A 12531-nucleotide genomic window follows, 5' to 3' on the forward strand; every position below is an offset into this window, starting at 1 on the left:
CCGTGGTCCTTCTGCATAGCTTACCTAGACACAGCCCCTCTGTTTCTTTCTTTTTTCCTTTTTTAAAGATTTTATTTATTTATTTATGAGAGACACAGAGAGAGAGGCAGAGACACGGGCAGAGGGAGAAGCAGTCTCCACGTGGGGAGCCCGATGTGGGACTCGATCCCAGGACCCCGGGATCACGCCCTAAGCCGAAGGTAGATGCTCAACCGCTGAGTCACCCAGGTGTCCAGTCCCTCTGTTTCTTTTGACATCTGTGACTTCCCACAGAGATAGTACAGGGCTGGCTAACCCTATTTCACAGCCAAGAAAACCAAGGTCTGGAAAGTTCAGTGACTTGTCAAGGCTACACACCAAATCAGGATGAAGACCAGGCCCCTACAATCTCAGCCAGAAGTCCTCTCCCTGTGTTGGGGGCCCCACCAAGTCGGCCACTTGAGGCCTCAAAGTTCCACTCCATAAAATGGATAGAGTTGTAAGGAGTCCACCTGGTCAGGCTGCCGGGGTGTTTTCTAGAAGACACATGGGGTTAGCTTTTTTTTAACAAATGGCCATGGTTTTTGTGATCTGGAACCTGCTGTGTGCCGCGTTCTCCCAGAGGCAGCCTGTGAGGTGTTCCTCAAAGGCGCTCCTCCCAGCAAGCGCTCCCCATTAGGCAGCGGTGACCTGCTGGGAACATCCCTTTGGAAGACTTGGTCACATATCAGGTTGACCTTGAAAACTAGAGCAGCCAAAAAAGCAAGCCTGGAGCCCAAGCCTCACTGACTGGTAGCTCCCTCTCCTTCCCTCCCTCCCTCTCTCCTGTCTCTCTCCATGTCTCTGTCTCCCCCTCTCTCCCCCTCACTGCAAAGAATGGAGCAGCCTTGACCGCACCATTGCTCATGGAATTAAGTAGCCAAAAATCATGTCGTCTAGACAAACAGATTTTATGGGTCCAATTAATTCCTGCTGGTCAAAAATAGGCATGCTTAATAAGTGGATATATTTAGAATCTATCATTATCTGGTTCCCAGGGGAGAAAGCTCAGCTCTTATTTCATAAACTCTAATTTCAAACAGAGCCCTGTTAACCCCCGCTTAAGACCTCGCACTCTGCCCTGATAGCAGCAAGAGGTGGGCAGGAGCTGGGGGGCCGGGTGGGTAATTTGACCACAGGAAGCCTCTGGAGTCCTGGGTGTCCCCTCTCAACCATCGGAAGTCAGAAGACACGGCCGCTTCTTTGGGCAGCGTTGCCAGGGTGGGGAGCTGCTGGGAGAACAGGGATCCAGAACAATCTTTTTGTCCCAGTGTCTCTCCTGCCTCTATGTCCCAGGATCCACCGCCATCTGTGACCTGGGCCTCAGAGTCTGGGAGGCCTCTAGGGCTGTGTGAGCTCTGGCACCTTCTGTCCCTGTGAGTCACTCTCAGCACTCAGGCCTGAGTGGAGGAGGTGGCCACTGGCCGAGAGCAGGACTAGAGACCTAAAAGGACCCAGCTGCGCCAGAGGTGGGCAGGCGGTGCTGACAGGGTGAGCTGGTGGCACGGAAGGGAGCCCAGCCTGCTTTCAGGGCTGCACCTCACATCAGCACTGGGCTTCCCGCTGCCTTCCCGGGCCACTCTGGGCCACCTCCAATGTTGCTGCTCTCTGGTGAGCTGGAGATGAGGCATGGAGGATGTCTGGGGGATCCCTAATGGGCCATCCAGTCCCCTCTCTGGACTCAGGGGAGGTGGCCCTGCCAGGCCTTGCCCAGGTCAGGAAGGAATGGTCACTTGTCATTCTCTGGATATATGTGTGCGTGTAAGCAAGGTGTATTAATCTCCAGCGGGTACATAACACATCAGCACAAAGTAGAAAGCTTACACGGGCAGAAACTCGGCTCTCACAGTTCTGGAGGCCAGGCATCAAAAATCAAGGTGTGGGCAGGGCCGTGCTCCTCTGCACGATCTAGGAGAGACCCTTTCCCTGCCTCTCCTAACTTCCAGTTGCCCCAGCATTCCTGGGCTTGTGGCTGCATCCCTCCCAGCCCTGCCTCCGTCTGCACACGGCTTTCTCTTCTCTCTGCGTCTCTCCGTTGTGTTTCTCCTACTTAGGGCCACCTGGCTAATCCCCAATGACCTCATTTTGAGATCCCTTATCTAAGACCCTCTTTCCAAATAAGGTCACAAAGGCATAGGCAGGCTCGAGGTGGAGGCCCCAGCTGGGTGCCTGCCCCTGGCCATACTTTTAGCCCCGCTGGCTGCCTCGCCCACCTTGAGCAAAGATACGGGGAGCAGCAGTGAATGACCACTCTGCACCATGCCCCAGCTCCTGGTTCCCCAGCTGAAAGACTGTCATATATGGTGAGGCATGAGGCCGTCCACAGGTCGTGACACATGGCCAAGACTCCACAGCTCCAAAATCATCACTCCTCTGCCTGAATGACCTCGATGACCACCCTCCCACTATTTGACAAACTTGTAATCATCCATTAAGCCCCAGCCAAGCACACTTCCTCCATGACGTCTGCCCTGCCCTCTTTTCCCAGGGACCAACCTCCATCTCATTTGTAGCAGGGCCATGTGGTCTTCATCTCTGTAGCTCTAGATCCTGGCAAGGGCCCGGAGCCGGTCACAGGCCCCATGGCGTCATGCCGAATGCCCAGAGTCCCTCTCCCTGGGAGACAAAGGTCTGAGTTGGAGGGTCTGCCCACGGCTGCTCCTCCAGGATTTTCTCCCGCCTTCCTCACCCAATTCCATCCTTTGCCAGGAAGGAGCATCTTTACTTGTCTTCTTTTCTGTCCCAGGCTGGTCGTGGGCGCTCCATTGGAAACCAACGGCCACCAGAAGACGGGAGATGTGTACAAGTGTCCAGTGACCCACGGGAACTGTACCAAGCTCAACCTGGGTAACGTGAGCCACTGGCCTCTCCACCGTGAGGCCAACCACCATCTGGGGCGGGACAGGTTTCAGAGAGCATATCCATGCCCGCATTCACACTGCCTTCTCCCAGCCGCCCTGATTTCACTGCCCCCATTTTACAGAAGGGAAACCTGAGGCCAGAGAGAGGAAGCACCTCTCCCAGAGTCACACTAGCTTGTCAGGGGCCTGCCAGGACGCAAACCTAGGCCTCCAGGGTTCCAGGCCGTTGCTCGTTCTGACTCCCCCCACTGGCCCTCAACGCAAGACTCTCCCAGCAGGAGAAAAACATCTCCTGTCTTCTTTCCAGTTTGGGAATAATAACAATAGCCAGTGTTCATATATCTTATATAATGGTCACCATGTGCCAGGCACTGGTTTAAGCACTTTCAGGGATTTTGACTCATTCAATCCCTTCAATGACTATTCAAGATTTAATGTAACAAAGGAGGGAATGGCAACATGTGGAAGCGAGGGGACCTGCCTAGAGTCCCCAAGGTTCCAATCCGGGCGGTCCAAAGTCAGGAAGCAGCCCTGCCTTTCTGAAATGAAGGGCTTGTCCTCACCCCCATAGGATCAGTGTGTGCCTGTGCATGTGCACATACACGTGCATCTGTTAAAACACACACACGCTAATCTGCTGAAGCACTTCCACTCTGTCCTAAACATCAGTCGCTTTGCTTGCAGAAGGGAGCAAAATTCCATTTGGGCTGAGACACTGCAACCTCGGCCCTGCTGTAAGGGACTGCCTTCCCCAGAGCCCAGAGGCCTCTCAGCCTTCTAGGAAGGCAGCCTCTGCCCTCCAGCAGCAGGGTGGGGCTCCCTGGGGAGGTGAAGTGGGGGTGCAGGCCTGGTGGGGGAGGTGTCAGAGCTTCAAGAGATAAGCAGATGGACGAAAAGGTCCACATCAAAGAGAAAGCCAAGCACCCGCATCCCCAGAGCGGCCAGCTGTCCCATCATCACATGGTGCGGGACGCTCCCGCTGTCCACATCTGCGTCAGCACTGTGGGTGGGAAGTTCAAACCCCGGCACAGCCGGGGCCCAGACTTCAGTAAGGAAACACTGAGGGAGGCAGGAGCCTGGCTGGTGGCTCACGGAACCCAGTCATCAACCACCCTGAAGGCACAGGCTTCTGGAGCCAGCCAAGCTCGGTTTCTCCTTCCAGCTGGACAGTTTCCTTGCTGCGTGTCCATAGGGAGCTCACATCCCCTCTCTGAACCTCTGTTCACTCATGTGTAAAGTGAGGAGGGTGGACTCGAGGACTCTAGGATCCATTCCATGTCTAATATGCCCCCAGCCTTTACTGAGCACCTAGCATGTGCCAAGCACTGAGCCAGTCTCTGGGGATCCAGCAGGGAATAAGAAGCCAGGGGCTCAAAAAAAATAAAAAATTAAAAAAATTAAAAAATTAAAAAATAAAAGAAGCCAGGGGCTCTGCTGGGAGAGGACAGTAAGCAAGCAGACAAACTAGGAAGCAGGTAGAGATAGAAAAGGATCCTGATATAGGTAAGGTTAAACACTGTGTGATAAACCACAGAGCTGTGAGAAGAGAGGCTGGGTGGGGAGGAGGTGGAGACAGGATTGTACCTTAGCAAGGTGGTCAGGGGAGGCCTCTTTAAACAGGTAACATTTAAGCAAAGGTCTGATGGCAGAGTCAGGTGGGACCAGAGCATGCCAGGCAGTGGGAGAGCATGTGCAAAGGCCCTGCGGTAGGAATGAGCTTACTCTGTTGGAGGACAGAAAGAAAGGCCATGCAGCTGGGGCAGAGGGCACGAGGAGGGGGTGGGAGGGGTGAGCCCTGAGGGGCTCAAGGCTGAGGCCACCAAGAGAAGCTGCTGGTCCAGGTGGGGACGCAGACACATGACCCATCATTTAATTTCCTCTACTGCAGAAAGTTTCCCCTGCTGGCAGTGAGAGCCATGGAGCCATCAGGCCCTGGAAAACATTCCTGAGCTGGGGCATAAGCTGGGAGGTGGTGGGCAGCCCAGTGAGTCAGGGAAGAGGAATTGAACCAATCAGGAAGCCCTTCATTTGAAGAGGGTTTCTTTCCCACCGAGAGAAAGTGCACGGCAGGAAGACCATCTGTCGGCTTATCCCCACAGTGGAAAACGCAAGGCTGGGAAACCTGACTCCTGGGTTTTCCTATGGCCTTTCCAGCCTGTGAGCCTCACCGAGCCAGGAATGTTCTTTCTTCTCTCTCCAGGGAAGGCTAGATGGGTGGCAGCCATTCACAACTCAGTGTGAAAAAGCCGATGCCTTCCTTCCTGACACCAGGATGAAGTCGGGGCTTTAGGGAAGGGCTGAGGCTCAAGCAGAGGATGCGACTCAGGAGGGCGGACTCTGCGTGAGCCGGGGCTCGTGCCCATGGTCCTCACACAGACCCACTGAGAAAGATGCCAGTGTCTCCTGGTCGCAGACCGGCAGACCGAGGCCCAGAGAGGGTGGTGACTGCCCCAAGTCCACGAGGCAGGACGCGAGCCCGAGTCTCCCTGCCATGCTCAGCTGCTTCCAGGCCAGCAGTCCGACTAAGGACTCCGGGCTCTGAGACCAGGGGGAAGGAGGTGGTGCACGGTGGGGTGAGGTGAGGCGGCCGGAGTGCCCGACACAAACAGGGCAGAAATCCCCACACGCTCAGGGGTGGAGGTTGTCCAGTCGGGGCTCGGAGCTTCCTCTCTGGATTTGTCACCACCACCCCACTGCCACCACCGCCCTGCCACCAGATGGGACAGCTCAGGAGGCGCAGCCTGGCCTCAATCCCCACTCTCTCATTTATCAGCAACTGACCTTCTAGAAGTCACTAAGCCCCTCCCTGCATCTCAATTTTCTCATCTGTGAAACGGAAATGCTGACCCCTGGACCCCCCAGGACCAACAGAGGGTCCTGGGGGGTGCATGTAAGTGATAGGCATTGTAAAAACACAGGGTTATTACCAGTCTTTTCTCTCTCTGGCTTCTTTGGACAGACAAAACCAAACAATCCCGGTCCCTCACAACCTCCAGCCAAGAGGGGCTGGATTTCCAGAGAAGCCCTACTACCAACCGAGGGAACTCAGAGAGGAAAAAAAAAACAACCAACCCAGCTGCCCCCTGCCCTGCAGCCCACAGCACAGTTAGGCGTCGAAGCTCGGGCCTCTGCTATTGCTTGGCCTGCGCCCCTCTTCACCCTGCCAGCCGCCCACGAAGCTAAATGCAAACCATTCTCGGGGGCCACCCGGGTCCTCGGAAGGTGCTGAGGATGCCATTTACTTGCCCCCCACAGTACGTGAGGGTGGGCCTGCAATGGAAGGCCTGGCTCACCTCCTCCTAAACTCTGCCCCCTGCCACAGGCCCCCCTACACGTGGGTTCACCCTGACACGCAGCCACGTACACCCCGGTGCACGGATGGGGAAGTCGAGCTTGCTTCCTCCCCTTCCGTGGCCGGTGGGATGCTCTAGTAAGACCTTCACAGAACTCCTTTGAGCAATTCTAATTGGCCACAGGCCTCTCCCGACACTCGGGTTGGCTGATGACCCTGCTGCTAACTGGCCCTCCTGGCAGCCGAGCGCAGAGCAACGTTCTCGCCAGACTCACACACCTGCAGAGGGCTCTGGCCACCCGTGGGAGAATCAGCTAGCGTCCGTCGGTTTACCAGATGACCAGAAACCTGGGCTCTGAGTAGAACACGGACTGCTGAGTTCTGATAGCAGAGTGGCTTGAAGGGAAATGCGGAGGGGACGCAGCCCAGGGGAAGCCAGCCTAGGGCCTGTGCTCTGGCGTGTGCAGGACGGGACACATGAGGAGTGCCAGGGACTGGTCAGACGTCTGGAGGAGGAAAAAAACGCCAGACTAGGCGATGCAGGGCTCTGCTGTGTGCTTACAGGGTGACCTTGAGCAGGTCACTCGGCCTCTCTGAGACTCAGTTTCCTCATCTCACAGGGAACTGTGGGGAAGGAATAAGACGTGTCTGGGCAAGCCCTTGGTACACCATGAAGGGCTGCACGATGGGCAGGGGAATCAGGGAGGACTCTGCAAGGCCCCGACCCTGCCACAGGCACCTCTGGTGGCCAAGGGGTGTGGGGTGGGCGGGAGAGGGCTGTGGGTTAAGTTTCTCCCTCCCACCCCAGGAAGGGTCACTCTGTCTAACGTGTCAGAGCGGAAGGACAACATGCGCCTCGGCCTGAGCCTGGCCACCAACCCCAAGGACAACAGCTTCTTGGTAAGAGCCGCCCACCCCACTGCCTTTCTAAGTCCCAGGCCCTCCTGCCCCACAGACCCTCTGCTCAGGGCCAGGAGAGGCAGGGGGTGAGTTAACATGTCCTTACACGACACTCGCACTCTGTCCACCAGGCTGCCTGTCCACACGCTCACGCAGTAGCTCCTCCACTGGCTTCCTTTCTGTGCCATTCTGTCTGCCAGGTGCCCTCAACTTTTGAGGGCATATTGAGCTCTTTTGTGTGCCTACCCTGGGGATGAGGGATGGACAGCCTGAAAGGAACAGAAATAAAGAACGCCAACGGGGCGGAGGAGGCCTATCCCTCCTTCTGGAGAGCCACATTTCTGAGGCAGAGGCCGAATCTCTGCTCCAGGTTTGATCAAAGAAACAGGACACACCACACACCCTAAGAAGTGTCTGAAGGGAAGCCATAAATGAGAGAACATGGATTTGCTACGACCGAGGAAAGAGATACACAGTGACAGGCCACCCAGGCTGCACAGGGTTGCATGGGAAGGCTTTCTGGAGGAGGCTTTTGATTTGCTTTTAAAGAAGAGACAACGGGTCTCAGCAAGGAAGGAAGAGGAGGGGTACTTGTGCTGAAGTGGTAGGGACATTTATTCATTTAAACAACGTTTTGAGCACTTACCATGTGCCGAGCCCAATGCCAGACACTGGGGAATCAGCAATCAACAGAGCTCCTGGCCTGCTGTGGCTTAAATTCTGGTGGAGGGAGAGCTGATAAGCCAATGAGTAGCGTAAACGTGATGTTGAGGCAAAAAAGGCCTGCTCGCAGAGGTCTCTGCACCCTGCCCAGGCGAGCACATGCAAACTCTGCACAAGTCAGCAAGCGCGGGTGGCCTCGTGGCAGGCACGGCCTGCTCCTTGCCACCATGAGTTGGGCAATGCTAGAGATTCAAAACAGTATCCTGCTGGGACTTCTAGTTCTAGAAACAGCTGCAGGAGATGATTTCAGAGAAAAATTACCCCAGAAAGCCCAATAAAATGAGCTACTCATTTTAAGATGGGAGGGACGGCTTGTATCACTCTTTGTTCTTATCCAAGAGTACGTTTCTGTGGACAGATGGGACATTCAGGGTGTGGAGCACCAGACACCAGGACAACAAGATGAGTGGGATGCTCAGGGGCTGAAGAGAGTAGAGTGGCCTTCCAGGGAAAGTCCATAGGTGCCTCCATCTATGGCCAGCCCACAGCCCTTCATCATCCCAACCAAGACAAACAGGATGCTGGGTACTGTCCATACACAGACCTGTCAGGGGCCCTTGTTGCTACTCCCTTTTCCCCCTAAGGCTCCTTATTATGTTCCTACCAAGTTGATTCCACCTACTTCACAAGGATGAAGGCCCAAGAAGTTTGGTATGATACACCGTCTGGGGTTTCCAAGTGTTAATTAAGTCCCTGGTTTATAAATGGCAACTTTTGTTCATCTATTCACTTATTGTCCATTCCCCAACCAATTGTTTATCTCTCCATTCATCTATTCACCCACTCATTCATTTATCCTTCCGTCCATCCATTCCTACAACCATCCATCATCTATTATCCATCATCCATGTATTCATCCATCTATCCCATTATCCATCATCCATCCACCCAGTCATCCGTCCATCATCTATCCATCTATCCACCCATCCATCTGCCCACCCATCCATCCATCCATCATATATCCATCCATCCATCCATTCATCCGTTATCCATCATCCAGCCACCCACCCATCCATCATCTATCCACCTATCCCCCATCCATCCATCATCCATTCATCCATTCATCCATCCATCCACCCATCCATCCATCCATCCATAATCTATCCACCTATCCATACATCCATCTACCCACCCATCCATCTATCCATCTATCCATCTATCCATCCATCCATTATCCATCATCCAGCCACCTATCCATCTGTCATCTATCCACTCATCCATCCATCTATCATCTATCCATCTATCTATCCATCCATCATCTGTCCATCTATCCACCCATCCATCCATCATCTGTCCACCCATCCATCATCCATCATCCATCATCCATGATCCATCATCATGATCCACCCTCCTATTCTTCATTCTCCCCACTTCTTCCAGAAATAATTTACTGCAGCTTCAACAAAGGATGCAGATAAAACAAAACCTTTAAAATCTGACTAAAAAAAGAAAGCTAATTAAAGAAAAGAATTAGAAATGGAATAATTATTTTTCCAAACCAAAGGAAATTGCAGCACAAAATTTAGTCCTGGGCTTCCTGGCAGCCAGACAAAAATGGAGACATGGGTCAAGGTTTTCATTTTTAACGACCCTGACTCTGAGAGGGACTCATCACTCAGTCTTTAAATGAGGAGCTGACATCAATGTGTTTGGTAGCAAGTTTCAGAGAAAGAGCAGAAACATTATTTTTTTTCTTTCCCCAGTAAGAGGCATGGGCATGTTGCTGGGGCCCAGTCCTGGAAATTTTCCCAGTAAGAACCTTCAGGGGACCTCTTCAGACAGAGAGGCTCCTCTAGTGACCTTGAAGGGTCCACTCCCATGGATGATGCTGTGTGGTGGGTGGTATGGGCAGGTAGGGTAAAGGAGCGTCACAACTCTAGATGATGGGACAGAGAATGGGACCCTTGAAAATATAACAAGGACTCTAAGATTAGTTTTTCTCCATTCCATCTGAAACCAAGGGAACTAGATAGAACACAGCAGAGCAAGAAAGAATTCAGTTAGACCCCAGGAAGACTCTCTAAATCCTTGGAGTACCAATACTCAGATAGAGAATGTCTGTCTTGGGTCATGGAGGTTGGGCTGGGCCAAAGGCTGTTGGGCCTGGACCCTCCCAGAGATCCCCCCCAGCTGACTGGGGGGTCTGCACTGTGTTTCACAGGCCTGCAGCCCACTCTGGTCTCACGAGTGTGGGAGTTCCTACTACACCACAGGGATGTGTTCGAGAGTCAACTCCAACTTCAGGTTCTCCAAGACGGTAGCCCCAGCTCTCCAAAGTAAGTAGCTTCAAATCTGCAGACCCATGCTAACAGTCATGGGAGGCTCCCAGCTCTGATCACTGCCACCCTGCAGCTACAAAGCAGCACCTGTACTCCAGTGCCACCCTCCTCCAGAACCTCTGGGGCAGAGCAATGGTGGGAGGCAAATGAACTGAGGTTATGAAGACAATCCTGGCAGTCAGAGAGGCTCGCTGCAAACCCACTGTGAGTGAGGAAGAGGTTGCTGGGCCACGGAGTACAGCAAGCAAGCTATGCAAAGTACAACTCTGGGGACATTGTTCACTTAGACTACAATGTGAATGGTGCCCTCTGATGTTATGCAATGCAGCTGCCTTGTAGATGGAAGACCAAGGAAAACAGAAATATCCCCAGGAACAATCCCCTCTAACTGGTGTTCCTGAATATCAGGAAGCTCTGCCCAGCTTGCACAGACCCTCATGGAACACAAAACCTCCCATCCACTCCCCACCCACCAAGTGAATCTGGGGAATAATGTTCAGACCTTGTCTCCTGAAAGCCCAGACTACTTGGCTCCGAGCTTATTTCCTCTGGGCTGAATACCATCACCCAAGCAGCTGCTAACCCTTTCATTGAGGGTGAGAGGATTCACACCTCTAGCTAGCAGCAGCTTCCCCCAAACAACAGGCCCAATCAGAGGTTGAAGGACAGGACAGTGCTTGGGGCAGAGGAAGAGGGAAGCATCAGCGCAGCAGGGATGGAAAAGTCATCCTTGTAAGGGTGAGGAGGAAGTGTTGATTCCATGCTCACCAAGTGGCCAAGGGAAAGGCGGTGCTGTGGCTGGGGAGGAGGCCCAATCTCAGTTACATGAGGTGTGAATAGGGAATCTCACCTCAGGCCAACAAATGACCATCCAAGCTTCCAGGAACTCCTCTGGGGGAGACCTGCCATCTGGCTCACCAGCAGCTGTGTGCTGGGGGCTTATCAGACACAGATCCCAGGGCCACTCCCTTTGGTGTCTCTAACTCAGTAGATCTGGGACAAGCCCCAGCTAGGGTGTGTGTGTGTGTGTGTGTGTGTGTGTGTGTGTGTGTGTATGTGTGTGTGTGTGTTCACTGGAGTGTGCAGCCCTGTTTAGGAACCACAGATCTAAAGCAAAGCTCTTTCCAGGATGCTTCAAAAGAAAAATGTGAAGTTGCAAGAAAGAAGTTAGCAATAGTGAATGCACTCTAATAATAAGCATGGCTTAAAAGTAAAAGAAACCTGGTCCCCCACCATTAGGTTAGGAACCCCCACCCCTAACTAAGGAGTTTCTGTCTCAGTTACCTCTGTGACCACCTGCGCCACTCAGCTGCCCGGTCCACAGGCATTAAGCTAGACCAGCCTGGGAAAGGACAAAGCTCTCTGGTGCTGTCAGCCCAGAAGGATTGGGCCGTCACCTGCCATACACGGCATGCAGGTGGTGCAAGAACCACTACACGACTCCAGAAGCAGAGGTGATTCTGAGCTGCCAAGTCACCTAAATGCTTCTAAAATGCTCTCCCAAACATAAAGCCTGCGATGGGCCCCCAGGCCCAAAGCTGCCACTTTCTTATCTCTGATCACCACTGACCTCAACCAATGGCACCTTCATGATAAAGGAGTTACTGGAATGGTTAACACAAAAAAGGCTTCTGCTATAAAGTAGATTTTACAACAAGTGTGAAAATTCTCCAGTAAAAGTCAGCAGATAACCAATATTTCAATAAGGTATGCTATAATACAGTATGTGTGTATCATACCACGCTGGGACATCTAATTTCAAAGTAACCACAACTGTTCACCAATAGAAACAAGTTACTTCGATTTTAAAAGAAGTTTTTTTGCATTTGTTACAGTACCAACGTTTCTTTGTTGTTTTTTTGTCATTTATTTTAACTTGATACTAGTATAATTGGGAAATAGAGAAACGTTTATGTTCAGAACACAGGTAAATGCATAAATGCTTGACCTTATGATGTCATTGTCACATTAACAAAGTAATTTGCCTTAAAAAAGAAAAAAAACTTTTAAGAGGATCCACTAAGATTTCTTGAGAGTTGACTTTGTGTTCAGCCCTTTAGAAGCCTCGTCTCCTTGATTCCCCCTGGCAGTCCTCTCCTGTCACCAGGCCTGTTTTTACAGCAGAGGGAACAGGTGTAAGGTCACACAGCTAGTGCTCGGCAAAGCCAGGAATCAAACAGTCTGATACCAGATTCCTCATCCTAAGCCATCACCCTTTACCGCTCTCCTAAAAAATGAAACTCACTCATTTGGGCTGAAGGTGGTCAGTGCATCCTGCCCACGACAGTAAAACAAATGACTGTGAGCTGCTGATCTGGGCAGGATGGCTGCCGCAGAACATTAGCCAGCTGGTGGTAGGTTGGTCCCTGATGAAGAGCAGAGGCAGTCAGGCTGAATTTAAGCTTGGTTCAAACAGCCAGCTCAGAGTGGTTGAGCAGAGCCCAGAATTCCTGGGCAA

General features: G+C 52.5%; 1 protein-coding gene across 1 annotated transcript in view; it reads left to right on the plus strand.

The window, feature by feature from the left end:
• Window positions 1-12531, plus strand: part of ITGA11 (integrin subunit alpha 11) — a 114103-nt gene that overhangs the window by 49997 nt on the left and 51575 nt on the right. The window contains exons 3-5 of the mRNA XM_041746500.1: window positions 2765-2865; window positions 6980-7071; window positions 9956-10070. Of these exons, the coding sequence (XP_041602434.1) occupies window positions 2765-2865; window positions 6980-7071; window positions 9956-10070 (308 nt within the window). The remainder of the gene's footprint in view (window positions 1-2764; window positions 2866-6979; window positions 7072-9955; window positions 10071-12531) is intronic.

Source organism: Vulpes lagopus, chromosome 2 (genome assembly GCF_018345385.1).
Source record: "Vulpes lagopus strain Blue_001 chromosome 2, ASM1834538v1, whole genome shotgun sequence".
NCBI classification, from domain to species: Eukaryota; Metazoa; Chordata; class Mammalia; order Carnivora; family Canidae; genus Vulpes; species Vulpes lagopus.